Below are 25,802 nucleotides of genomic sequence, written 5' to 3'. Positions count from 1 at the left end.
GATTTACACTGAAAGAGTGGAACAGATTGTCTTAATTCCTTCTTGTTCTCAGTGGTGACCTACTACCAGCAGAGTCCCACAGAAATCAGCAGGATTACTGATAAGGAGCCATAATGAACAGTCTGAGGGCTCAGCACTTTCCTGCAGAGTGCTGTGGATTTGGACAGCTTTTCACTTCTCTGGTATTACTTTCAAGGCATATTAGAAATTTCAGGAGGTTAATGAAAGAGCTGTTTGACCCTCTTCAAAATTAAGGACAGACTTATTGAAGAAAAAGTGTTTACATATTGATATCCTTATCTGAATGTTGCCTTATTTCCAGCCACACTTAACTCACTGTAAAGACCAAGCATGTATGTAGTTTAGTTTGGAGGAAATGAGAAGAGTTGATAACTCTGCTTTAATTTTCCTGTGCCAGTTTCACACCAAAATTGGGCCCAAGTTTGGCTTTGGATCCTGGCATTTTCAAATTTGGATGGGAAATTTCAGTTCTGGTGTTCCTGCACTCTGTCAATGAGGCACCAGCACTACACAAAGCCAGGCACAAGAAATGAAACTGAGTCCATTGCTCTGAACTGAAGAGCAGTGGGTTCCAGCTCACTGGAGCACAGCCCTCTGACTGGGCCCTAGTCACTAGAGAGAAATGAAACATCAGTAAAGACAGATGCTTCCTATTTTAAAAATACTACTTTAGGGATAAACCTCACTTTTGTATCCTGTTCTAATATTTTTCAATTTGATGTGGTTACAGGATGACCCATTCTCTGCACTGGACATTCACTTAAGTGATCACTTAATGCAGGAAGGGATTTTGAAGTTTCTGCAAGAAGACAAGAGGACTCTTGTTCTGGTGACACATAAATTACAATATCTGCCACATGCTGACTGGGTAAGAGAAGAGGTACCAGGGGAAAATTTGCTTAGGATGATTGCCAGAAGCAGGCATCAGGATGTTATTGAAAAATTGAAAAATTCCCAGCAGAGTTGAGGTTTTATTCAGAGGCTTGCTACTCTAAGCAGTCCCACCAATTCCTGAAGTTAACACCATAACATTTAATGGGATTATTGCTTTTCTCTGCAACAGAGTCCCTTCTTAATTCTGTATGCCATGTGGCTAACTGCCACTTCAGCTAACACAGATTTTATAGTGGAAGAATTATTTTATTTTTACATTATTAAGTAGAGGGTTTTTTTGTTCATTAAAAGACCTGGAGAATTTTGTTTTAATTGTAACTGTCTATGCCTTCTTTTCAATGCTTTTTCCTATCTGATGTGCAGGACAGCATGACACACAAGTTTCAGTTTATGAGCTGTGCCAGCAAACTTAAGAAGTTATTAGTAAAATATTGAATAAAATGAAGACAGAAATTTGCATAATGGTGTTGTCACTAATGGTGAGACATATCTTGTAGGATCCAGGTCAATGATTATGGTATCTGTGTTGTTGAGTGCTGGGTGCTTTTTCCCCTAGATTATAGCAATGAAGGATGGAATGGTGCTTAGAGAAGGGACACTAAAGGATATCCAAAACAAGGATGTTGAGCTATATGAACACTGGAAAACACTGATGAATCGCCAAGATCAAGAGCTGGAAAAGGTAAATAGAGCATTTAGGCAAGGATGACTTTTCCACAAAGAAATATTTGTCATTCAATTTCAAAAAAACCCAAACCATGTCTGAAGCACATTTTCAACTTGACTTTAGGGCAAAACCACATGATCTGTAAGGAGTTTTAGGGGCTGGAGTAGTTTGTCCTGGAAGTGTGTGTTATATCCATCATGGATGGTTTGAAGGTGCATCTTAGCCAAGAAACCCTTGGAAATGTGGTGCACAACTGATCCTTTGGTAGGGCAAGAGTTGGACCCAGAAAATTCCTATAGTATCTCTTATCCTTTTATTCTATTATTGCCGTGAACATTTAGGATTCTCTAAAGACTATTTTTGAAGTTTTTTCCATTCCAGAAGAGAGGGAATGAAAGAATGGCAGAGAGCGGGAAAGAAGTGGGCAAAGTTGAATTTTCTGAAATTTAAATTGAAAAGTACTGTGTTTTTTCCATTCTGTAAATTAAATGATCCATATAAAGTCTCTTTGAGATTACTATAAGTACTACTACAATTGTTGAACAGCTAAGCTCTCAAATTAATAAATGATCTTTCAAATGAATAAAATCTATTATTAATAAATAATAATAATAATGATGATAACCGAATTATTCAAGGATATGGAGGCTGACCAGACAACTCTTGAGAGAAAAACCCTTAGAAGGGCCATGTACCCCAGAGAATCCAAGTCACAACTGGAAGATGAAGATGAAGGTTTGTTTTACAATTTCACTTTATTTAATACCATTTTTCATTGCCTTTCCACTTTAATAGCTGGCAGTTCTTAGCAGCAAAGTGTAACTCTATTGATGACACTTGGTAATAATAGTGGAAAGTCCAACATTTTGACCTGTTTACAATAGGACTTGTTCAAGGGATTCTCCATATATTTCCCTAAGCATCATGCAGAGATAAGGATGTGTCAAAACAAGTTAATGTCTTTGCTGACTCACAGTGCCTGGAGTTATTGTGGGATGAGGTAGAAGTAAAACAACATTAAAATTGTAAAGGAAAAAAAATGTGGTAGCTGTTAAGAGCATGTGAACGTTTCCTTTCCTTGGGGAAATTTCCCTCCTGCAGGGCTGTGAGATATATTTTCTTATTATCTGCAATAAAAAAAAAATAATTTCGTGTTTATACATCTCTGAAATATATTTTTTCCATAGCAGAAGTCTTCCACCATTTGTGTTTCAATAGCATGTGATCAGTTATCATTTTAGTACTATTAACTGAAGGGAAAATTGAACTTGTTCATGAAAACGGATGATGAAGAGTCCGGAAGGAAAAGTTTGGAGGGTTTTCTGAAATCTTCCAAATTGTTCTTCTGACTGTATAATAAAAGCTGATGAACAGGTTGGGAAAGGCCTGGTCTCTGCTCCAAATAATAAGTAGTGAAGACTTCGTTTATAAAAACTTTTTCTTAACAAAACTGTGACAAGTCAAAGACTGGCAAACTATAGAATAGCTAAAGAGCACAGGGGAAGTCTTATGAAAATATGTCGGAAGTGTTTGCTGTTCTTAAATGACAAATTGAATTTTGACTTTAAAATTTAAATTCAAAGCAGAAGAAAAAAATGCCCAACAAATCCAGTAAAACAAGGTGTAGCTATTACTGAATCCATGCTAACTTGATCAAATGTCTGAGTCACAGAGGAGGAAGAGGAAGAAGATGAAGATGATAACATGTCAACTGTCTTGAGGCTCAGGACAAAGATGCCATGGAAAACCTGTTGGAGATATCTAACCTCTGGAGGATTTTTCTTGCTCTTTCTGATGATTTTCTCCAAGCTGTTGAAACACTCAGTTATTGTGGCCATAGATTACTGGCTTGCTACATGGACATCCATGGACAATGCAAACGAAGCCAGGAATGCTGATGAGGATAAGAGCAAAGAGAAGGTGAGCCAGATATTAGAGCCTGACAAGGAAAAAAATGAAAAAAAAACATGTTCTAAAGTAATATTCTGCTTTTCATCTAGAAGCCAGCTGGATTGAAATCACAGTAGATTATTATACAGGATGAATGGATTCCTAATGTTAAAATAAGGCAATTCAAATTTTATCAATAATTTTGACAATTTAGAACTCAAACAGAATAATATTTGAGGGTAGAAAAATAACTGACCTTTCAAAGTAAGGAGCCTTATACTAAACTTTTCCATCTGGATTTTACAACTGGTCTTCTAAGTCAATGACCCCACTTTCCTAAGTACTGGCTGTCAAGTACTTTTTTTCCTGCCAGAAAAATAATAATGGAAGTCTTCAATTGTTCTGCTAAAGTACAATCTGCTTATAGATGTAAATTTGACTCAAGGACAATATCTCATGGAATCCACTTACTAGACTTCCAGAAGGTTTAAATGTGCTATAACCCTGGCAGATCAGTTTAGGATTTGCCCTGTGAATTTCATAATGCTTGAACTTACTAAAGTGGAACTTTCCAACATCTCTCAAATGCCTTAATTCTTGGCAGATTCTACTCGGGTTCCCTGTTTCTTGGCTAACAATCCTTTTTTTTTTGTCCACATAATCAGTCTTCACAGCTCTAAGAGCTACCATTTCAAGGTCTTGAGGGGTAGAATAGAGTGAAGGATCTTAGGCCTGCCAGAACTTCTAATTATGTGGACTTAGTGAATTGCAGTTCCATCACTGCAGTTCCATCATATTTCTTTTCTTTCCCAAAAATGATATATAATTACGTAATACAAGAGATAGGATATAGTAGCTGATGGGTACCAGGTACCTTGAGAACTTCCTAGCAGAAAATAAAAATGGGTATTTATTTCTAGGATTGATATATTTGTATTCCATTAGACTTATCATGTAGCTGTCTTCAGCATCCTCTCTGGAGCTGGGATTGTCCTGTGCCTCATCACATCTCTGACTGTGGAGTGGATGGGCCTCACAGCAGCCAAGAACCTGCACCACAATCTCCTCAACAAGATCATCCTTGGACCAATCAGGTACAGCAAAAATGATGTCCCTGGAAAGCTACATGGTCAAAACCTGTCGTCTTTGTAGCTGCAAGGGTACTCCCAGGAAAAGTTCTTGAATTTGACCTGTTTCCTTCAAGGCCTCAGAAAGGGAAAATAATTAGTGAGATAACCATGGCGGAGGGGGAAACATTCCATGAGAGAACATGTGAAATTTTGCCCCTGTTTTCTATCTGGCTGAAATGTTTCAGGAAGCTGGCACCCCTCTAGGGCTGGGGGCTCAAGGACAGCTCTGAGGGCAGTTCAGGCTCCAGGGCACCCAGCTCCAGCTCTGAGCAATGGCCATGGTGTCAAACCATGTGGGCACCAAGGCTTCTTCTGTGCACAATACCCAGGGTCTCACAGGCAGCAGAATGGCCAAAGGATGCCTGAATAACAAATGAATTTATCACAGTACTTCCATGAAACATCTGGGGTTAGTGCCCATAAGAAGGAGGCTGAGCAGCAGCCAAGAACAGGCTGTGATCTTCGGAAGAGATCTTAAATCCTGGCAGAGCAAGAAGTAAAGATCAGGACACAAGACAGCAGGTTTGTGGAAGAGAAGACAAATTTTTTTTTCAGGGGAAAGTGCCAAAAGAAGCATTTAGATAGTCAAGATGCAGATAAGATGATCTGGCATGTTATTCATGTTTATTGCTTTGTTTTAGACAATGGCTGTACACAGCTCTGTGTTCTGTCTGACTGGACTTTAAATCCAAACCTGGAATTCCTCTACAGGTTACTTTTTGGTTTTAATTTGTCCAACAGGTTCTTTGACATGACTCCGCTGGGGCTAATTCTGAATCGCTTCTCTGCTGACACAAATATCATTGATCAGGTAGATGTAGCAGTACATTCTACTATCCTGACTCTGCAAATTTCCATGTAGATCTGAATAAGATGATGTACTAAAATATTCAGTAGAGAAGGGCATAGCAAAACCAGGCTCTGGGAATGATAATAGGGACACTCAAAAAGTACAACATTCGTAGTAATGAGGGCAATTAACCTTTAAAATAAACATAGTGGGAGGTAGTGGCTCTTCATTTCTTCATATGCAGAGTTGTTGATTCTGTTGGAGGATCTGGATTAAGAAAACATCAGATTTTGGACTTGAAACAGGAAACACAGTAAAATATAACAACTTAAAATATATGGGAGTAGGTGTGAGAAATAAATGTTCCACCATGGCTGGCAGAACTTGTGGATTTAAAGCATCCAGGGAGAGGAAGAGTTTTCACTATGACTGTGCATTAAAATTTTTGGATGAACAATAATTCTGGATGTAAGGTTGATGGGAATATGGAATAAAAATTATGAGACTCTGAGACAGAGCATTCTACTTTAAATATCTGGCATATCAAGAACAATTTTCTCTTCTTTGCCTGATATATAAATGAGGTGGAAATGGCTCCTATTTCCCCATGATCTTTAAAACTCTGACCTTTAGAAAACAAAAACCTACTGATTCATTTTTAAACTCCTGTACATTTGGCTATGAGACCCACAGAAACAGAAAGACTCTTGATATTAGAAGAACATCAGTGAGTATCTAGTGGTATTATGTCACTTTTCTGATAGGAAAAGATGTATAGTGGTGCTACTAGGATTTTTTTCTTCATGGATGTTTTTCACTTCCCTCTAGCACATCCCTCCCACACTGGAGTCTCTGACCAGATCCACCTTGCTGTGCCTGTCAGCCATTGGGATGATCTCCTATGCCACTCCATGGTTCCTTGTGGCCCTTGTGCCCCTGGGCATAGCATTTTATTTCATCCAGAAATACTTCAGGGTTGCTTCCAAGTACGTATTAAAGAACCGTCCTGAAAGTTTCCTCCATGAAATATTCTACATAAGAACTGTGATGGAATGTGAGGTTGTAGGAGCTTAAAAAGGGAGAAATGGCCATGGCATCCTGCTTTTGATCTTGATGCATGAGTTTGAGACATGCCCTGGGGAATATTTCCAACTGACCTGGCTATAAATGGAGTATTTGTGGAAGTAACACCAACTGAATGCATTTGTTTGGCTCTAGAGTGAGAGGAACATGAAGTTTGTTTATCAGCTGAGCTTGCATCTGGCCTAAACTCCTCCTTGACATTTGAGTATTAGTAGAGAACAGAAAATATTTCCCTGGATTAACATCAATCATGGTTTTTCCTTCATATTGGGGGAAAAAACTCCACAGAAAGTCATTTCCACTATAGAGTGTTCCATATTCAGGGTGACTTGGCTGGGTGTAAAGAGTACAGTTTTTTCAGCAAAATGAGAGTCATGCTTCTGATGCTAAATTTATTCTATAATTTCATAAAACATCTTCAGGAAGCCAGTTTTTTCTTAAATTCAATCCCTTAGTCTTTTGTTGTCAGACAGAATCTTCCAAGATTTATTTAGAAGAAAACTCTGTAATCAGAATTCACAAAGCAGAAATGTTTAAATCTGAAATAAGTTGCTTTATTTCTCTGAGATTTTTCAGAAACCTTGTTCTTGCCCTACCAAAACTCCAAAATGAAGCTCTGTGTGGCAGTACACCAGATCTCAAGGTGGCTGACAAATCAGGAGACCTGGTTTTCACTCTCAAATTATTCTGTTAAATTAAACTTTTTAAAATCACTTGAGATGTGACTTGTGTTCTTTTGATGGACAATAGAAATGAAAACATCCAATTTATTTCCCTAAAAATTAGTCTTGGGAAATGTAGGACAAAGGAATAGCTTCAGCCAGTGTTTGTAACTCACTTGCATGCAGTCCTTTGCAGGCATATAAGCCTCAATAATTTTTAGAAATGCAAATATTTACAATATTTCTTGCAGCACTTTGACTCTTTGTTGTATTTTCCATTACATCTTTCAAAAACTTCTGTGTATTTTCCATCATAAATTTGAAAGATATTTATCATCAAAACATCAGCAGCAAATTCAGTTCTGCACACTGCAACATTCAGCAACATCAAGCAGTTTTTTCTCCTAGCCTATCTAATACAGTGGGCAAAATTTTTAGGCTTTTGATAACAAGTTTTAATCTCTAATGAGCTGGACTTTCTTCTGTTTGTACAACTGGCTGCTATGCCAATGGCAGAATGTTACAGAAAGATGTAATTTTTTATTCTGTGGTTTGGAAGATGTTCCTCTTTTAAAAGACTGGAATTTTTTGGACTTAAATATTGTTGCTCCATGCAGGTCTTGGAAGTGTCATTGCTCAGTAATTAGGGAAATTTATCACTCATTATTTCTCTGTCAGTGCTGTCTCTGCTACAACCAATGTTAACATCACAAAGAGAAGATCTGCTATCATCTGAAATATTTTACTTTCAGCATGTTGTAGTACTTCCAGATATGGAAAATGAGGCCACGTTTATGTGGAAATACAGCTTTTTTTGGTAGGCCAGCTATTGTCATAAAATATATAAACTTCCTATTGTCATAAAATATATAAACTTGTAGGGATACACAGACCCTATTACATACCTGACCTAAGAGTCACAAATAACATGCTATAAAGTTTAAAATCAATGGTTTTGAATTTAATTTAATTTTATTAATATATCAGAATCTGTGAGAATAAAATGTAATGAGGATCTGTCTAAAATGGATAGCAGGTTTTTATCCAGGAGAGACATGACAATGTCATTATCCCTGGGGGGCAAATAGAAGTTTAAAGTGACCAAAAGTAGATGAAGAGGGCAGCAGGGAGATGATTCAAAGGCTCCTGTGGCCAAAAAAAGAGGAATGTTATATTTCCATGCCAGTGCCTTTCTGTACTGTAGAAATTTTGTGTGATCCTGAAAAGAATATGTGCAATACATAACATGTCTGTTCTTGTCTGCTGTGCAGCAAAATTTCTACAGACACAAATGTTTGCATTGTAATGGGCATCTGTTGTTTTTTGTACTCCCAGGGACCTCCAGGAACTTGATGACAGCACCCAGCTCCCTCTGCTGTGTCACTTCTCTGAGACAGCTGAAGGCCTTACCACCATCAGAGCATTCGGGTAAAATTTGTAAAACAAATTATCAGAGGGTCATGCTGGCCTGTTCAGCTTCCTTGGAGCATGTCTGAGGGCCAACTGCTGAATTTGAAGAACTCTATTCAGCTATTTAGGAAAAAGATAATGAATTTTTTTTATGTTGCTTTGCCTCTTAAACATTTTGCATATTTTCAGTAACACATGTATTGGTGTTGCACTGATTTAAAGATTATTACATTTTTAGGATATGATATTTAAATTTTTAATGAGTCTATTTTAACCATTCCCTTAACTTGAACAGCAGGGAGCTGTATTTTGCCAAGCAGGCAGAGGCATTGCCCCTTCAAACCCCCTGCTATATCCAAGTGTCCCTGAATCAGTTCTGTGTTTAACCCACTCCAAGCAAGGAGACATCATTTTGGTGCTCTCCAACTGAAAGGCAGTGTGCAACTTGAGAGAGTTTCCAAGAAAACTGCAGCAGAACAGAATTTGATTTGAATGTTGTAAAACCTCCCTTTGTTAATCAAAACTGAGAAATCACTTCTGTAAGATCCAGGGAGTTTTTCCAGCTTTCCATGAATACATTTTCTCTCTACTACCTGAAATATAGGCCAAACTCTCCTATGTTCACTCCATTATGGTGCTGACTGTCAAAGTGCCAGCTTGAGGTTTTTTCCCAGTAAGTGCACCTTGCACCCATTCTGCACTATGTAGAATTCCAAACCAGAGCAGATCCCACTGCAATGACATTTCCACACCTATTTGATCAGCTCCAGGCTGTTTCCTCACATCAAGCTAAGCTTTAGGACCTCAGCTGTTAGCACAGAGTGTTGCAGTAAGGCCTGTGGAAGAACAAGCAAAACCACTGTTGTGTTGTAGAAGTGTGAGCCACTGGTCAAGCTTTAACTAGCTTCATCAACAGAATGATGTATTGAAACTGGAAGTCATCATTAGGGCCTGATGCTGATGTATGCTGAGTACTTCTCAAGAGGTTCAGAGTGGCCTTTCATCACCTGAGGAAGGTTATGAACTTGAAGTTATCTCCTGAGGAAGCTGGAGGAGCTTAGCACTTTCTGAGTGGTTCAACTCTTTTTTGCCACACAAAAAGGTGGGCTTGCATGGCAAAGAGCAAAAGGCACCCGAGGGTACCACAACAGTTGAGTTTTTCAGGATTTCTGGTGCTAATCAAAGTCATTTCCCTGCCTGTGCTCTACTGCCCACCAAACCTGAACTCTCCTGCATTTATTGTCTGCAAGTCTCTTTTTACTGCTGGTGCTGTTAGTCATTCTCTGCAGTTTGGGTTCAGTATGTTCCAGGATAAAACTGAGCAGCTCCTCACATAACTTACCGCAAAGCAGTACTGTTGGATCAGAGAGCAATCTCAGTGACCTTTGCTGTTCGTCATCTGACAGGATAAAAGTCTGAAAGTGCCCAGAAGATGAGCTGAACGTGGATGAAAACACAGATTGAGTGTGTCAGATTTTCCATTAGGAGAGCAGGAATTTTGCTGCCAGGAAAGCAGATTGAGCAGAGTAGTCAGTGCATCCTTGTTCCTCCCCACATCGCATCATTACTGTTACCAGTTGTTCTGGGGATGTTGCTTGTCCTGTTTACAAGCTGTGCAGAGGGAAATAAAATATCAGCAGGAATAGCAGGAAAAAAAGGAATTTTTTGAGGAACAGACATTAGAGGTGCTTCACAGCAGGGCCCCGAAACTTTGAAATGGAAGATAAACAGACACTGAGCTGCTGAAGTTCAGCTGGTTTAATCAAGTGAGGGTAATCACCAGACAATAGACTATGATTTCAAACAAAATGATTTCCATCTGACTCTGCAAGGCACCATGCATTTAACATAATAGAGATTTCCTCCTGCCCTCCCAAATGTACCTCAGCTCTTCAGCACTCTGGCGTCCTTGCACTGTTTTTTAAATGTGATGGGCATTGTGTGGGGGAGAGAGGAACAAGTGGCAGTGGAGGTAACACCACTCATTTTTCTAATTTAGAGGTGATCCTTAGCTCTCCCTGATTGTACTTTCTCAGTTGTTTAGGCAAAGTGTGACTGGCTGAGAAAACAGCTGAGCTGAGTAGCTGAAAGGTTTGATTTACAGATCAGTCTACATCCACATTAGTTGAAACTTTAGGGATGTCACCCCTGTTGAAGAGCCCTGCAGCTGGCCAGGTAACTTCTGAAATCAGACTTAAGCTGATGGGTGAGCCCTCTGCCCTTGCTAGTGACCTGTGAGGAGGAACTGAGTGGCCACAGCAGCACTCATCTGTGGGAGGAGTGGACTACAATCCACAGCTATAAAAGGTGGATCAGCTCTAGGAAACAAAACCTATCCCAGCACCCTGGCATTGCAATTTCTTTGAGGGGACAGTCTCTGGTCCAAACCCTAGTCCAACAGAATTGCTTGTCAATCAAATCCTGACTCCACATGTCGCTCTGGCTCTGGGGAGCTGTGGCAGCAGATGTGCGTTCTTAGGGAAGAGCTTTTAACCCAAACTTTGGCAAAAACAGAAGGGCAAAAAGTTTTGGGCTGGGGGGAGGGAAGGCAGAGCAGAGTTAAGGCTTTACCCTTTTGTGTGTGAGTGCGTAATGTGTTGTAATGTAACAACTTTGGTCTCGGCAGGCACGAAGCCAGATTTAAACAACGTATGCTGGAGCTGACGGACACGAACAACATTGCCTACTTATTTCTGTCAGCTGCCAACAGATGGCTGGAGGTCAGGACGGTACGTTCAGTTTTGTCCCAGCCATGGTTTTGAAACCTTGGAAGCAAACAGAGACTTTGCCTGATGCAGAGAAGATAATAACGAGTATTAATCTCGCGAGGAGATAATACACACAGCTCCTTAAAATAGATCAGGATTGTTATGTTGAACCCAGAGGGTTTTTTCAGCTTTCTTGGCCAGGAGTAAGAAAATACAAGTCTGCCTCATCTTCTGCTGCTGTGCTGTCTAGCGTCTGAAGGGAGTGCAAGAACAAACATTTACATAACTTCAAACAAGACTTTCTCTACTACTGTGCAGCATCCACCGACCTGCCACAGCAGGAACTACTTTCAAGGCAGAGCATGACTTTTCAGTGGCTTTATGAACTATGCCATCCTTCTGCCAGGGCTGTTTTAGGCACACTGATCTCCCAGGTCTTGAAGTATCTCTCCAGCAGCAGGGTTAATCCCACAGCTGTAAGCTAAACCCTTGCAGGGCCATACTGTTTGTGGTTTTATTGTTTGATATCATGAAAGACACATAACTAGACTCCAGAAAGAAAATGGGCAGCAGGGCACAATGCAGCCCGTGACAGTGACATAGGCCCTGGGTTTTGTGGGGGCTCTCTGTGAGGGACTTTCCTGATCAGCAAGGCAAGAAGAGGCAAGCAAAGTAACTGTGATTCCCTTATTCATCTGAAACAGAAAGAACAGTGAATAAACAGAGCAGTGGCCTGATTCTGCTGGACATAAATAGCAACAGGCATGGTTAATCCTCACATCAAAGGCTGTATACTCACCTTCTTTTCCTGTTGGAGCAATGAAGTTATTCTCCATTTTTTATGATGGCAAAGGTTTCCCTTGTTCCTGAAACTTTCAGCTTCTTACAGCATCCAAGATCAGCTGAAATTGCTTCCAAACCTAAGACAGATAAATAACAGAGCAACAGCCAATCTTGGAAGAAGCCTGATAATATCTCACAGTCTTAGACTTGCTTACATGCAGAATGAATTTGGTCCAAGAATACACTTTGCCTCATGAGAGCATTAGAAATAATGTGATCTTGCCAAGGAATAGTTCATCTAGCTCTGCCTAATGGCACAGTGATACTAAGATCACTAAAAACTTTGTGAGATTTAATAGCAGCTCTTCAGTCCTGTCCTAGCAGATGATGGAGACTCAAGACCATTATGCTCCATAGTGTGAGTCACAGAATCCCAGAATCACAGAATGATTTGGGCTGGGAGGGACCTTAGAGCCCATTCAGTTCCAACCTCTGCCATGGGCAGGGACACCTTCCACTATCCCAGGTTTTTCAGTTCTCCATCCAGCCTGGCCTTCTAGAGATGAGGCAGCCACAGCTTCTCTGGTCAACCTGTCCCAGGGTCTCACCACCCGCATAGGGAAGAATTTCTTTCTTATAGCAAATCTAACTCCCCCCTCTGTCAGTTTGAATCCATTCTCCCCTAAAATTTGAGTCTGTGTTCTGCTCATAATTTTCTAGACAGATGAACTAGGCAGTCCTCATTTCAAATCTCAGAAGGAAAGATTCCTGATATGGTATTATGAGACAAGAGGAGAAAAATGAATAGAAAATGTGATCCAAAGTAAATGTAATGCAGGCAGCAGTGGGAGAGTGGGAATACCAACTATATCCCATTAATCAGCACCTTGACTCCACAACATGACATGTGGCATATGCTTCAAACCTGAGGTAAACATCAAGAAAATTGGTTCCAGCTCTTGCAAAGCTTTTGCCAATAAAATGTGTGCATGACCTGTATAAATTTTACCAAAAGCCTTCCTGGACTTTGTGAAATCAGTGATACTTCCTTTTTTGAGGAGGCAGATCCATAGTTGAGAAGACCTGAAGGAGAGTGCAGAGAGTGGAATTGATTTGTTTTAGTGGTGGGAATTAGGGTTGTCACTGTTATATCCTTCTCATGATTTTTCTAATATGCTTATTAGATTTTTTATCCCTGCTGCTTTTGGGGTTGACACCATGGGATGCCTTAGCCCAAATGAATTTGCAGCAATTACTGGCCTATTTCATTAGTGTTCAGCAAGTTGCTTTGAGTATTTCAGTTTGGGCATCACAACCATGACCTCTTCCAGGGGAAAAAAACAAACCAAAATTAAGGGCTAGATGTCATTACATAAATAATTCTTAGTAAAGCATAACTGCTCCACAGGTAAAGAAATGTTCTGGCTGCTGCATTTTTTCCTATTTGTCCCCCTGTCTCTCCTTCCAGGATTATCTGGGTGCTTGTATTGTCCTGACTGCTGCTGTCACTTCCATCACCGAAGGGCCACACTCGGGGTTTGTGGGGCTGGGTCTCCTGTATGCTCTGACGGTATGTGCCAAGGCCAAGTGTAAGAACTTCCAGACCAACACATTAATTTTATAATATTTTTATGTGTACACTGTCATCTCCCAGCTTTCTTAATCTTGAAAAAAAAGAATCCTGCAAATAATGGACTCAAGCCAAAGTTGAGAGAGTTCAGGGCAACTTGGACTTGCTTCAGATTTTATGAGCCAATTAAAAAAACACAACCATTCCCAGGCCCTGTGTGCTCCCAAGTGGAGCAGGAAAATTAAAAATGCGTAAGAGGACCTGCTGTGCACTCTGTTTTGTACAACACAGCACTGTTTCCACCTCTACATGGCAAAACCTGCCAGGAAATACAGATTGTCATCATCTGGGTAATCTTTAACCAAAGACCAAATAAAATAATTGCTGAAGAAACAGAATTATGGGTTTTGCCCTTGGAGGGAAATTACTGAGATGCCCAAGATTGTCCATGCAGTTATGAATGGATCTGGGGATTGGGACATTTGTGGGCATGGTTCATCATGCCAGGTAGCAGTAGGCATGCAGAGGAGACGGACTTAAGGATGACAAGGTTGTGGTGGTCCAGCAGCTGGTTCATTCTGTCACTGTCATTAGCAGTGTGAAGGAACAGTATTTTAGTGTACCTGGCTGCAAGAGAGGCTGAGTGTTCATCATGAGCACAGAGTGAATGACAATCACCACAGAGAGTAGAAGTATTCATTAATCAAGCACAAGAGTTGGGACAAAATATTACTGAATGAACCATGAGAGTGGGGACAAAGGCAGGATGATGATAGTGGCAGGAAGAACTTCTGAAACCATGACTGGCCTGGCAAAAATCTGTCTGCTTTGAAGCACTAGTATGAGGAAGGGATAAAGGTGAGGGTCTAACCCTGAGATCTGGCTTTGCACATAAATGCTGGTGAGCCCATGGCCACAACAGAAATTCCTCAGCAGCTGCCTTAGGGAGACCTTAGATCCCCTCTGCGCTGCTGTTGCAACAGTGTGAGAATCTGTCAACAACTGAAAATGAGTCCCAGGGCTTTAGCTTCACTCTGAAAACATTCCTGGTAATGGTGCTTCATTAGCAGGGATCTGGAAGCGTCAGGATGTCTGCATCATCCTTGGCTTCTTTGTTTTTAGCCTGTGTTTGCAAACAGTTCATTGGTGTGAAACAGGCATGTGCTGAAGTCTGGCACAACAGGTGAAGAAGAGCTTTAGGCACCAAGTGATCACCTTTCTCCCTCCTGCCCACAATAACCCTGATGAACTTTTGAAGGCAGCTGGATCATTACCTGTCTCACCTGGGATAGTTTTTTTTTTTTTTTAATAATTATTCTTTGCAGCTGAGAGAGGGCTGATATTTGGACCTAGATGAGAGCAAACTGTTTGTACTGCAATTGTGTTTACAGTGGACATCCTGAATTTATTCTCTCCTCTTTTATAAACCCTGCCAACTCCTTGGCACAACTGTGATGAAGCCTGAGGTAATGGGCAGAGTTTTGGGTGCAAGGTTGTGTTATCAAATCTGCCAGATCTAGAATAGCAGCCTGCCATTGCAAGCAGTAGTTCCACAGTGTTTTACTTATCTGCAAACTTTCCCATTTCTGTAACTTCCTAACTTAAAAGCTGGACACCAAATAAGCAGGTATCTGAACATAAAGGAGAGAATACCCCATCAAGAACTCTATCTTAAGGATAAAGCAAGCAGCCAAGTCCTCTAAACTAACCACAATTTTTGCTGAATCTCATTGAAATTTATTTACTGTTTGATTACTGAATCAATATTAGGTTAGTGGTAAAGAAGTGAGACTGGGTGATTTATTCTTAATAAAGTCCTTATTTGGCAGTCACCAGAAAAAATGGCAAAGCCTTTCTCTGAATACGTTTGTGCATAGAGTGCTTTTATTTTCAAGTTTCTAAAACTTCATTCAGGTACGTAAAATATCTCAAGTTTTAAAAATCCCTGTCAGTCAACTCTTCCTAATAAGATCAGTTCTTCTTTTTTACAGAAGCACCTAAATACAGACTTAGGAAACAGATTTACAATTTGCAGTCTTAAACAGTAAGTCCTGCCTAGAAAAGAGTTTTTCTAAGCTACTGAGTATTGTTAGAGAACTAATAATCAACTCTTATCTACTAAAAGTAATACCTTTACTATTGATTTAACTATTGATAAAATCCTTTTCATTACAAATGAGAACAAAAACCAGGAAGAAAATATTGCTGAACTGATAACACTTTTTTTCACTCATATATTTCAATGCTACAAACTTCTCATATTTTCCACAGAGGGAAATGGACTATCTAAATATGTAGAAATGAAATTGTCATAAAATCTTTTCAATATATTTGCAAATAGTTAACTTTCTAAATCTTTAGTTGCAGTTTTTGAAAGATTAGAATATACATAATAGAAAATATTTCCAAACAGCATTTTCAATTTTGATTTTTTTTCTGTTTGTGTGCTTAAAGGAGACACCTTTCAGTGCTGATTATTAGATCAGATTAGTAAACAAGAGATTCCCTCAATCAGTCAGAGTTTAGGTACAACTTTTCCATATTTCTCCTTCAAAAAACAAGGATGAGAATACCAAGCACCAAATTGCTGCCTCAGGGCTAATTGTGTTGGAGTATGACTGGCTTCTTATGGATTTGATGCTGTTGCACTGAGTCTTGAGCTACTGTAGTGTTAAAGAGACCCACTGTGTTGAATCAGGCCAGGTATTTTCACAAATGTATCCAACCTTTATTTCCAGATGGGTAGATGAACAAAAAGAAGGCTGAACCCTGTCCTTGTTTTCATTTTGTGATGCAGATAACCAACTACCTGAACTGGGTAGTGAGGAATCTGGCTGATCTGGAAGTGCAGATGGGTGCAGTAAAAAAAGTACACAGCTTCCTGAACATGGAATCAGAGAACTACGAAGGCTACCTGGGTATTGTTCTTAATTTTTTGGGGGCTTTTACATGGTAATGTGAAAGAATGGTAGACTTGGTCATGCAAAATGTACACACCTCTCTGGCCAAAATCTGTTCTCACTGAGGTGTAGCAGCTGCCACTGGTGTGAGTGACAAGGATAGCTAAGAGAAGCTATGAAAATATGTTATTCACATTAGTCAACATGAAAAAAAAATCCTATCAAGTGTCAGGGAGACAGAGCAGGACTCTGTAGTACAATCAAAAATACCACAGTTATAGACGAGATGACAAAACATCCATGTAAGTTATTTAGAAAACAAAAATAAGGATAAAAAGTAGAAATGTCACATGCTTCAAAATCTCTGATCTTTCTAGCAGATGGGGACTAAAGATAGTGCCACGTTGGCAAGCAGACCTCAGCAACTCTTCTCTGAGCTGCATGTTGGAATTTGTGCTCCACACACTTCAAATTGGCCTTGATTGCTATTTCAGAAGTGGTTGAAGTGCAAGAAATGGCTCATAGGTCAAGAAGCTTCCCTGGAAAGCCAAGCTCCTTAGTCCAGAGACAAAACCTGCTGTGTATTCACAAATCAGGATTAAACAAGATCTGTGATAATGTCAACAGCTCATGCTGTGTGGCAGTAACAACTTCCTTCCTCAAGCTGCCCTTCCTGTGCCGGTCACTAACCCAAGGCCATGCTAACACTGCCCTGACACCGCGTTCTCTGCTCCTTTGGCTTGTCCCTCTTGCAGTGCCAAGAGACACTTCAGTATCTGCCCTCTCTCCCTACTTGTGGAGATGTGGAAGCCAAGTGCCTGCCAGGCAGTTCCCAGCTCAGCCTCCCCTTGGCAGGGAACTGCAGCTCTGTATTTCCAGTGGCTTAAAGGAAAGTGCCCGGGCAGGAGAGAGGGGGAGAGGTGACTGTTGTAAAGGGTGACCCTCTGGCAGCACTCATTTCAGTTTGTTTTTCTGTAACTATTTCAGATCCCTCTCAAGTCCCTAAAGACTGGCCCCAGGAGGGGGAAATCAAGATTGAAAATTTGTGTGTTCGCTATGAAAACAACCTGAAGCCTGTTCTGAAGCATGTGAAGGCCTATATCAAACCAGGACAAAAGGTACCATGTCCAGCAATTGCCCATCATCCTCATTCTGGTGCAGATTCTTCATTACTGAGATTTCCTTTCTGAAGTGCCAGAAGAACAAGATTAACAACTTGCATTATCAGATATATACATTTACAGTCCTCTCTGAGGTCCTTGGGCACAGATGAAAAACTTACACTGATAAAAGCTTATTCTTGGCTGGGAGCAATTTTTCTTCTGGCTATCCCATGTCTTTCCAAGTCCATTTTCCTTGCTTAACAGTAAGTCTAAATGGCAGATAAATTAGAAGGATATCAGACTGAACTGTGTAAAAACACAAGAGTATCTCACATTTCAGCACAGAGTGTCATTGGTATCCATGTCAAAATGCTGAAATGCCCCCGGGATGAGTCCTCGTGATGAGGGGGAGAAAAGGGGAATATGCTTGGTGTGCTGCTTTGTGTTTTCCCTGGTGTGCCACCCGCCTTTGGGAAGGACCTTTCTACTCACCAGCAGCACAATCCAGTGCAGCTTTCCCAAAAGAACTGCAGGTGTAAGTAAGGAGTAAAGAGTAAGTGAGTAAATACTCTGCGAGTAAGTGACACCTTCCATTTTTTGCAGGTTGGGATCTGTGGTCGCACTGGTAGCGGCAAGTCCTCCCTGTCCTTGGCATTCTTCAGAATGGTGGACATTTTTGATGGTCAGTTTTTTCCATTTTCCCTGGAATATGTTGTCATTCCTCAACTGCTCCCCCCTTATTTCCTGAGAAGAAGCAAGGAGCCTTTTTGATAGTTTATAGCCTGGTTCTCTGGCTCAGAAGATATTTGATTAGAAATGTTATGCCTGATCCTTCAAAGTACAAAGTGCCCTATTGCAAATAGCACTTGGTTCTCCCAGGAAATGTTGTGCACAGATTATATTTCTAATTTAAAAAAAATTTGCATATGGTCTGACAAAACAATATGCAATTTTTCAGACAGGACAAAAAATAAGTAACTCTCTGGAGTGTCTAAATGTTTGCCTAAAGAATAACTGCATTAACTTATTATAGCTGTCAAAATATTAGCAGAGTAGAAACTAGAACTCAACAAGTCCATTCTCTTGTTGTTTGTTTGGTTTTTTTTTATTTTATTATGCTTTCCCTTATCTGCAGCAGAATTTGACTCAAGGATTGGAAATATATTGCTATGTTTTCACTCCTGCAGCATTTACCCATTCCAGCTAATTGGCACGGACTGCTTTTCAGCATTTATAATACAAATACATGTGTGCTGTTGAGGGAATATAGAAAACCACTAGAAAGACATCTTAGACATCTTTTTGTTTCAAAAATTTCCATGTTTCTAATTTAGCCATTGTGCTTGGAATGTTTGCCAGAGAAAGCACAGTAGGATGTGGGAGGATAAGTGAATCTGATGCAGCTAATACTTGCTTTTGTTGTGGTTCTGTGCCTATACATGTCTGTGGTCACAGGCATCTGATTCATGACCATGATTCCTGGATTTACAAATAATGCAAAGAAATAATAACTATGCTTATGGCCAGCTTGAAGTTTCCTTCTACTTAAGTCTTCTTTCTGTATATTTTCTTTGTCTCCTTCTCCTGTATCCCTGATTCTTCCCAATGGAAACATCTAAGCCTTTTCTAATCAGGCTCTGTTTATCCTTTGGGCACATCCCTGTCCCAGCTGGATCCATATTTGGCCTCCATGCTGATCCTGGGTGGGGTCCTGACTCTAATAAAAGTTACATAATAAGATTTCGAGTAACTTTACTAGAAGCAAAATTTCATTCATGCTGTTCCTTAGGTTTTCATTATCTCCCTAAATTTTTATCTGTCCTGTTTTATTTCCCAGCTTTTGCTTTGTTCTTTAGTGTTTCCCTTCTCTTGCTCAATGTTCAAACAACCTCTCATTTCTCTTGTGTCTTGCTTAACCACCCCTCAATTCTTTCCCAGTTTCCCAGCTCCTCTCAAATTTAATTTTTCCATTAGGTTCTCTCATCTCCTCTTTTCTTTGAGCACCCTGGCTTCTATCAAATATGCTTCTATCAAAATTTCCCTATTCCACAGGCATGCCATATTAATTTTTCCTGCCTAATTCTACCTCAGTTACTGCTAACCCACTCTAATATTCATGTTTGTGAAGAAAAGGACTTGCTTAAGTTTATGCAACCACCAATGTCTCAAGCAGAAGTCCTATAACCTGATTTGGACTTTGAACCTTACAGATAAAATCTTGATTCTTCTGGCCATATAGGGAAAGCATAAAACTACAATAATAGAAGCAGTCCAGCTAGGGGGGCAATGAAGTCTTCCACTGGAACAGAGAACAACTTACAAAATGCAGTGTCATGATAATGGGAATGGCAGAAGGGACACCTTTACAAAGCTCTGAATATCCATGTGCCTGCCAGTTCACGGTTAAGTTCTCACTGCTGGGAGAGAGAACTGATGAAATGAATGTTAAGTACATCCCAGCAAGGAGTGCAGCTGCCTAGTGAAGCAATCCACATAAAAACTGCAGAAGTGACTGATGGAAATAGCCTTCACCATATCCTCATTCAGTTTGCCTTGGCCTATCCCTTCCCTGTCACTTCCAACCCCCAGTACACAAGCATGTATTATGCAAAAGAAATTATGCTCCTTCTCAAAGGAGATGTCTTCAGCAGCTGTTGAATTCAAGAGGAGCAAAGAAAGGCACAGCAACATAAGTTGCTCTTGTTCTTGCTCTGTTTGGCATAATTGACCCATAATAAATTACCCTTCTGGTGCTACCATTAATCACACAGAAGGGAAGACATGTAATTTCCTTTAAGGGAGGGTGGAGGGAAGAAAAAGGAAAAGAGCAAGGGGGCAGTATCACTAATAAACTGGGACATCCCTGGCTTGTGTAATTAGATACAGTCACCTTCCCCATGTGTCTGACAGTGCTGAGAGCTCACAGAGACAGTGTCCCATCATCCAGAGACCAGCCCAGAGGGGCTGTTCCACCTTTCCACCTGCTACCTGTGGATCACATGCTTTGTGCAATTCCCTCAGGTGTTCTGTGTGTTGTTTGACACAGGGAGGATAGTGATTGATGGGATAGACATCAGCAAATTGCCTCTGCACACGCTCCGGTCCCGGCTCTCCATCATTCTGCAGGACCCAATCCTGTTCAGTGGCTCCATCCGGTAGGTGTATGCCATCAGGGGGTGGCAGGCAGCATTGCACAGTCTGCCTGTCATGGGAGCTGGGGGACAGAAGAAGATGGAACAGCCAAGGAACCTTCCTAGCCCAGCTCAATCCATCTGCACAGTCTGCCAAGCGACACACAGTGCCAAGGTTTTAATTTGCAGAAAACCTGAAAGTAATTGTGGTGACAAGACTCCTGTTACGGTTTTCTTTGCAGCTTTAATTTGGATCCTGAATGCAAGTGCACCGATGACAGACTCTGGGAAGCTCTGGAGATTGCTCAATTGAAGAACATGGTCAAGTCATTGCCAGGAGGCCTTGGTATGTCTGAACCAATCTCTGGATCATGGCCCAATAATGGAGTCATGCATGCACACAGATAAACAGATCCATCCCATCTGACACTCTGGATCATCATGTAGGAGAGCCAGACACTCTTCATGGTAGAGAATATTTTTATTGAAAAGCTGAAGAATAGTCTAGTTTCCCATGCACTGTGGAAAAATCCTGCAACACCTCAGCATCATGGTGTGATTCTTGGGGCTCTCCTGTGCAGGGCCAGGAGCTGGATTTTGGTGATCCTGTGGGCTCCTTCCAACTCAGAAAATTCGATGATTCTATAATCACAGTGGGATAATTAGTAAGGAGAAAGAAGAACAATTTTACCTCCTTTAGCAGAACCTGGCTCTGCAAGTAGAGCTGTAAACTCTGACAGAGTATTTTTCTTGCCATTTCAGATCCATTTCATGAAGGAAACTTCCATATTTATTTCCATATTAAGTATATTTAATATTACTAAGATATTACCCTGCAGCCTACCAGATTTTCTAACAATTTGTGCCAACTGTTTGTTTAGTGATCTATTTCTCCTTTCCCAAGAGGCTGTGCTCATTTTTCTTGGTATCCCTCCATCCCACTGGTCAGTCAAGGTTATGGTTATTGGCTTTTATGGGGATTTTACTTGGCCCTGGAGTAGTGCACAAACAGAGCTCTCAGGGGCAGCATTTCAGAGGTGTTCAGATGTTCACAGGAACTGGTTTTGTTACAGATGCCATGGTCACAGAAGGAGGGGAAAACTTCAGTGTAGGGCAAAGGCAGCTCTTCTGTCTGGCCCGAGCCTTTGTCCGCAAGAGCAGCATCCTCATCATGGATGAAGCCACGGCATCTATTGACATGGCCACAGTGAGTACAGCAATTAGCTACTTAAGGATCTACCAGGAGAAAGGCATCTTCCCTAAGTGTCAGCCACAAAGTGTGAGATCTCTGTAGCAGAAAAAGCTGGCAGTTTTTTTGTTTCTCAGGATAAAATAAAATGCTTTAGAGAACCCCTGCTTTCACAGGTGTGACATTTCCCCGCTGGGAAAGAGATAGTGTGGAATATGCTTAAAAACATGTGAATTAGAATGTAACAGGATGAAGTAACTGGAGTGAGCCTTTTCCTCTGACAGGAAAACATCTTGCAGAAGGTTGTGATGACTGCCTTTGCCGACCGCACTGTTGTTACAATAGCGGTAAGTATTAAGCCAGAAAAAGCTCTTTTTTCCTCATTCCTCAGGCAGTTAACCTTGGCCTTCACCAGTTAAACACCACAACATAAAACTAAAAGTATCACAAAATAGAACTAAACCACAAGGCCAGAATATTCCCATGATACCAGAACAAGTCAGACACTTACTATCAACCTGAAATTTTGCAGTAAATGCTGTCTTGCTATCAAACTAAAACACTTGGATCTGAACAAAGACTTTACAGGGAACTTCAGCATCTGCACTGTCTCCAACAAAATTTGAAGTTATTCTCACAAAAAAATTGAAAGCAAATGCATGGTTTAACCATTACTGAAAGCTGCATCAAAATCTAGGTTTGAATTTTGCCTCTGAAGGCTATGTATGTGTAGTGCCTACAAGCACTGCACAAATTTATGAGTTGAGATTTTATAATATTCTTGATGCGGTTTCTCAAGCTGGGTTATCTTTTCTCTCCTTTGGAATAAAAATCTGGGTTTACAATAAAAGTTTTAAAAACTGGAATTGATGTCCAAAGAGGCTACCGGAGGCTAGACAGTGTTAAAGAATAAGATAGATATTTATTAAAAAGGCCTTCAAAGGAAATACCTTGAGCAGTACAAGATCCTGGCCATGGCTCCACCCAAGATGGACATCATGTCACGAATTTTCACACTTTTATACTTTTTGGTCCATTTACATATTTGGGTTAAATGTCCAGTAACAGCTTCAGGTTATGCAAGCCCATCTTCCCACATTGCTCTCCTCAATTCACCATTGTTGGTAGTTTTGGGGCCTGAAGCTGCAACAGTGTCCTTGCTTTTCAGGCTGGAAAAGGATTGTTTTGTCTGACTAAACTGTGAAGAGAACTTGCTAATACTTTATATGAAGTTCAGAGTTACACACTGAGGCAGTACAGAATCTGGAATATATGAAAGCTAAAACTTAAGGCATCAGAATCAATGGGAATTACCCCCCAGAATAATATCTTTTCAGCTAGTGGTTTATGATATTTTTTTCCCATTTTCCTGCTACTTCTAGTGCCCAAAAGTTCCCTATATCCATACATGTTTCATACATACACGTGCATAGAGATGTGGTGGACACCATTAAGAATATTTCCACCTGTGACAGCGGCATTAGTCAACAAACAGGCTTTTTCCACGAGATAAATACGCGTTTCAACAGCTGTTTCATTTGCCTTGTCTGGAATCTGGAGTCCTGTGGTTAGAGATTACAGTCAGGCCTCCTGGACTCTGGTTTCAAGCCTGTCATCAAGTAGTTTGTGTCAGGCAAGCCACTTAACCCAGCCCATTTACAATGTGCTCCAAGGTTCTTGGCTGTGTAAATGCTGAAGATTCTGGTGGTGACGCTGTTGTCCTTCAGTTCCATGCTTATTGTCCTTCTGGCTGGAATCTCACTTTTCTTTAGCTTTGCCTTTCCAAAGTCAGTGTCTCAAGTGAAACAGCACACATTAATATTTAGCTTTCCTCACGGAGCTGGCTTCATTCCTTCCTTTCCTCGTTCACAGCTGATCTTTCCTTCACCCACCTGTTTTTCTGTTCTTTTTTCCAGCATCGTGTGTCTCACATCTTGGATGCCAATATTGTCCTAGTCCTTTCTGAGGGCTTTCTAGTTGAATGTGACACTGCCTCAAACTTACTCCTCAAAGAGGACGGCCTGTTCACCACTTTGGTGAAGACTCACAAGTAGACTCTCTCAGTCCACACTGTTCACAGGACTTCTGGCTCTTTGGTAGTTATTTTTACCTCTTTAGTTTCCTTTCACTCTGCTTCCTTTCTGTTGCACAGCTTCTGAGAGGACAGTGCAAAAAGGTGTTTCTTGTGTGGTTCCTGGGTTTGTTTAATTTCATGACTGTTTATGTGGATCATATGTAAATCTTGGACATGCAGCTGACACTGAAACTACCATGTCAAGGGAATCCAACCCATGAAGTGATCTCTGAGTTTCAGCCCCTTTAGTGAAATATCACACTATACCTGACTGGCTGTATTCATATGGCCTTGAAATTAAGCTCAAACTGGTTTCAAACCTGTAGTTTATGGGATTAAACTGTTGCCTGGAGTACACTCAAATTAAATCTCAGAGGGATTTACAGAAGGCAATAGCCCAGGAATACCCTGAGGCAGATGGAGAGCAGACTGCTGGGGTGCAGAGAACAAGGAGCAGAGCAGGATGCTAAGCCACCTGACAGTGCAGGATGCTTCTCATCCCTATTTCCCACAGGGGAAGATGTATTTCAGTGGTGCCATAGGATTGATTCCAACAGCTGTGTTGTCCATAATGGCAAAAAGTGAAGCTCATGCTTAAGTATTTTCAGGCTTGGTGGCAGAGGCTGTAAAGTAATTGAAGATCTCCTCAGATTAAAGTAAAAGGATCTATTCCAAATATTGCTGTAAACAAGGACAGCCTTTCCCCAATGGGGTTTGCCTTGCATGAGGCCCATTAGAGAGAATTACCCAAATGAAAACCTGCTTGCTTTCCTTCGTGGCAGCACCGGGTTCACACCATCCTCACTGCAGACCTGGTCATCGTCATGAAGCGAGGGAATATTCTGGAATATGATACTCCTGAGAACCTGCTTTCCCAGGAAGATGGCATCTTCGCTTCCTTTGTCCGGGCTGACATGTGAACAGCCACACAATGCATTTTAACAGCTTATTTTTAAACAGATGAAATGCAAATATTTTCTACTCAGTGTAACATCACTTTTACCTTTTTTGTCTTGTTTTGTTTTTTAGAGCTTATTTCTTCACACTTCCATCTTTCAAAATAATAAAGCCTATTGCAATATATGTATGCCTTGAAGCAATAAAAATGTCACTTTATTCAAAGCTATTAAACTTCACACACATGCACACACACACACACATGCATACACGGAGGGAGAAGTTTTTACTTCCCGAGTATTTGTCATTTTCCTTAGACTTTTTATTGACTTTATTTTTGTTTAAAGAGAGAAAAAGAATGCACTGATCTTATAAACTGCATATGTTATGCTGGAACCAGCAATCAAATCGTGCAGTTTGTCAAGGAAGCAAGAGGTTCCCCAGATGCATTCTGTCCCCAGAGGGAAAAATGAGGAAAAACATCCAAGGCCATAACACTTGGGGCAATCTGCTGCATTCCAAAGGCATAAACTTTGCTCTTCAAGTTGTAGCAGAGGGGCAGCGAATAAGGGAAAGGAATTTCATCAGGAATAAGGACGTTCTTCCTGTCCTTCACTTTAGTAAGCACACTTTTGTCATGACAGAACTATTTTCAGTGCAATGATGGTTTATTCATACAGTCAGTTCCTAAATCCATATTCATTCTTCCAACTTTCACTAAAGATTCAAATCATCCTATGATTATGCATGCTTTGATAGGCTTATAGAGGAATTTTGTACAGTATCTCAAGACTTTGTATTAAAATTGATCTGAATTTATAAACTTGATATTAGCCAATCCTTTAATCATGTCTACTAAAATATTCTTCTTAAAATGGCATGTAATTAGCCAACCACTAA

The 25,802-nt window shown here is 40.6% G+C and overlaps 1 protein-coding gene across 2 annotated transcripts in view; it reads left to right on the top strand.

Annotated features, from left to right (window-relative positions):
- Positions 1 to 25,157, top strand: part of ABCC9 (ATP binding cassette subfamily C member 9) — a 69,402-nt gene extending 44,245 nt beyond the window's left edge. Inside the window, exons 21-39 of one of the 2 annotated variants that reach the window (XM_054282240.1) lie at positions 752 to 889; positions 1,472 to 1,597; positions 2,221 to 2,317; positions 3,255 to 3,502; positions 4,418 to 4,566; positions 5,344 to 5,413; positions 6,221 to 6,378; positions 8,473 to 8,565; positions 11,174 to 11,276; positions 13,507 to 13,608; positions 16,406 to 16,526; positions 17,496 to 17,626; positions 18,215 to 18,293; positions 20,658 to 20,766; positions 20,985 to 21,088; positions 21,816 to 21,949; positions 22,216 to 22,278; positions 23,848 to 24,027; positions 24,788 to 24,873. In XM_054282240.1, coding sequence (XP_054138215.1) covers positions 752 to 889; positions 1,472 to 1,597; positions 2,221 to 2,317; positions 3,255 to 3,502; positions 4,418 to 4,566; positions 5,344 to 5,413; positions 6,221 to 6,378; positions 8,473 to 8,565; positions 11,174 to 11,276; positions 13,507 to 13,608; positions 16,406 to 16,526; positions 17,496 to 17,626; positions 18,215 to 18,293; positions 20,658 to 20,766; positions 20,985 to 21,088; positions 21,816 to 21,949; positions 22,216 to 22,278; positions 23,848 to 23,985 — 2,163 coding nt within the window. In that variant the 3' untranslated portion in view covers positions 23,986 to 24,027; positions 24,788 to 24,873. Of the gene's footprint in view, positions 1 to 751; positions 890 to 1,471; positions 1,598 to 2,220; positions 2,318 to 3,254; positions 3,503 to 4,417; positions 4,567 to 5,343; positions 5,414 to 6,220; positions 6,379 to 8,472; positions 8,566 to 11,173; positions 11,277 to 13,506; positions 13,609 to 16,405; positions 16,527 to 17,495; positions 17,627 to 18,214; positions 18,294 to 20,657; positions 20,767 to 20,984; positions 21,089 to 21,815; positions 21,950 to 22,215; positions 22,279 to 23,847; positions 24,028 to 24,787 lie in introns of both variants that reach the window. The other variant, XM_054282239.1, reaches the window with a different exon arrangement.
- The last annotated feature ends 645 nt before the right edge of the window (positions 25,158 to 25,802 follow it).

This window comes from Melozone crissalis, unplaced genomic scaffold, assembly GCF_028551555.1.
Source record: "Melozone crissalis strain CALT ecotype California unplaced genomic scaffold, PUWL_Pcris_2 ptg000033l_1, whole genome shotgun sequence".
Taxonomy (NCBI): Eukaryota; Metazoa; Chordata; class Aves; order Passeriformes; family Passerellidae; genus Melozone; species Melozone crissalis.
Note: the sequence above shows the minus strand (reverse complement) of the source record. Positions and strands in the feature narration are given on the sequence as shown.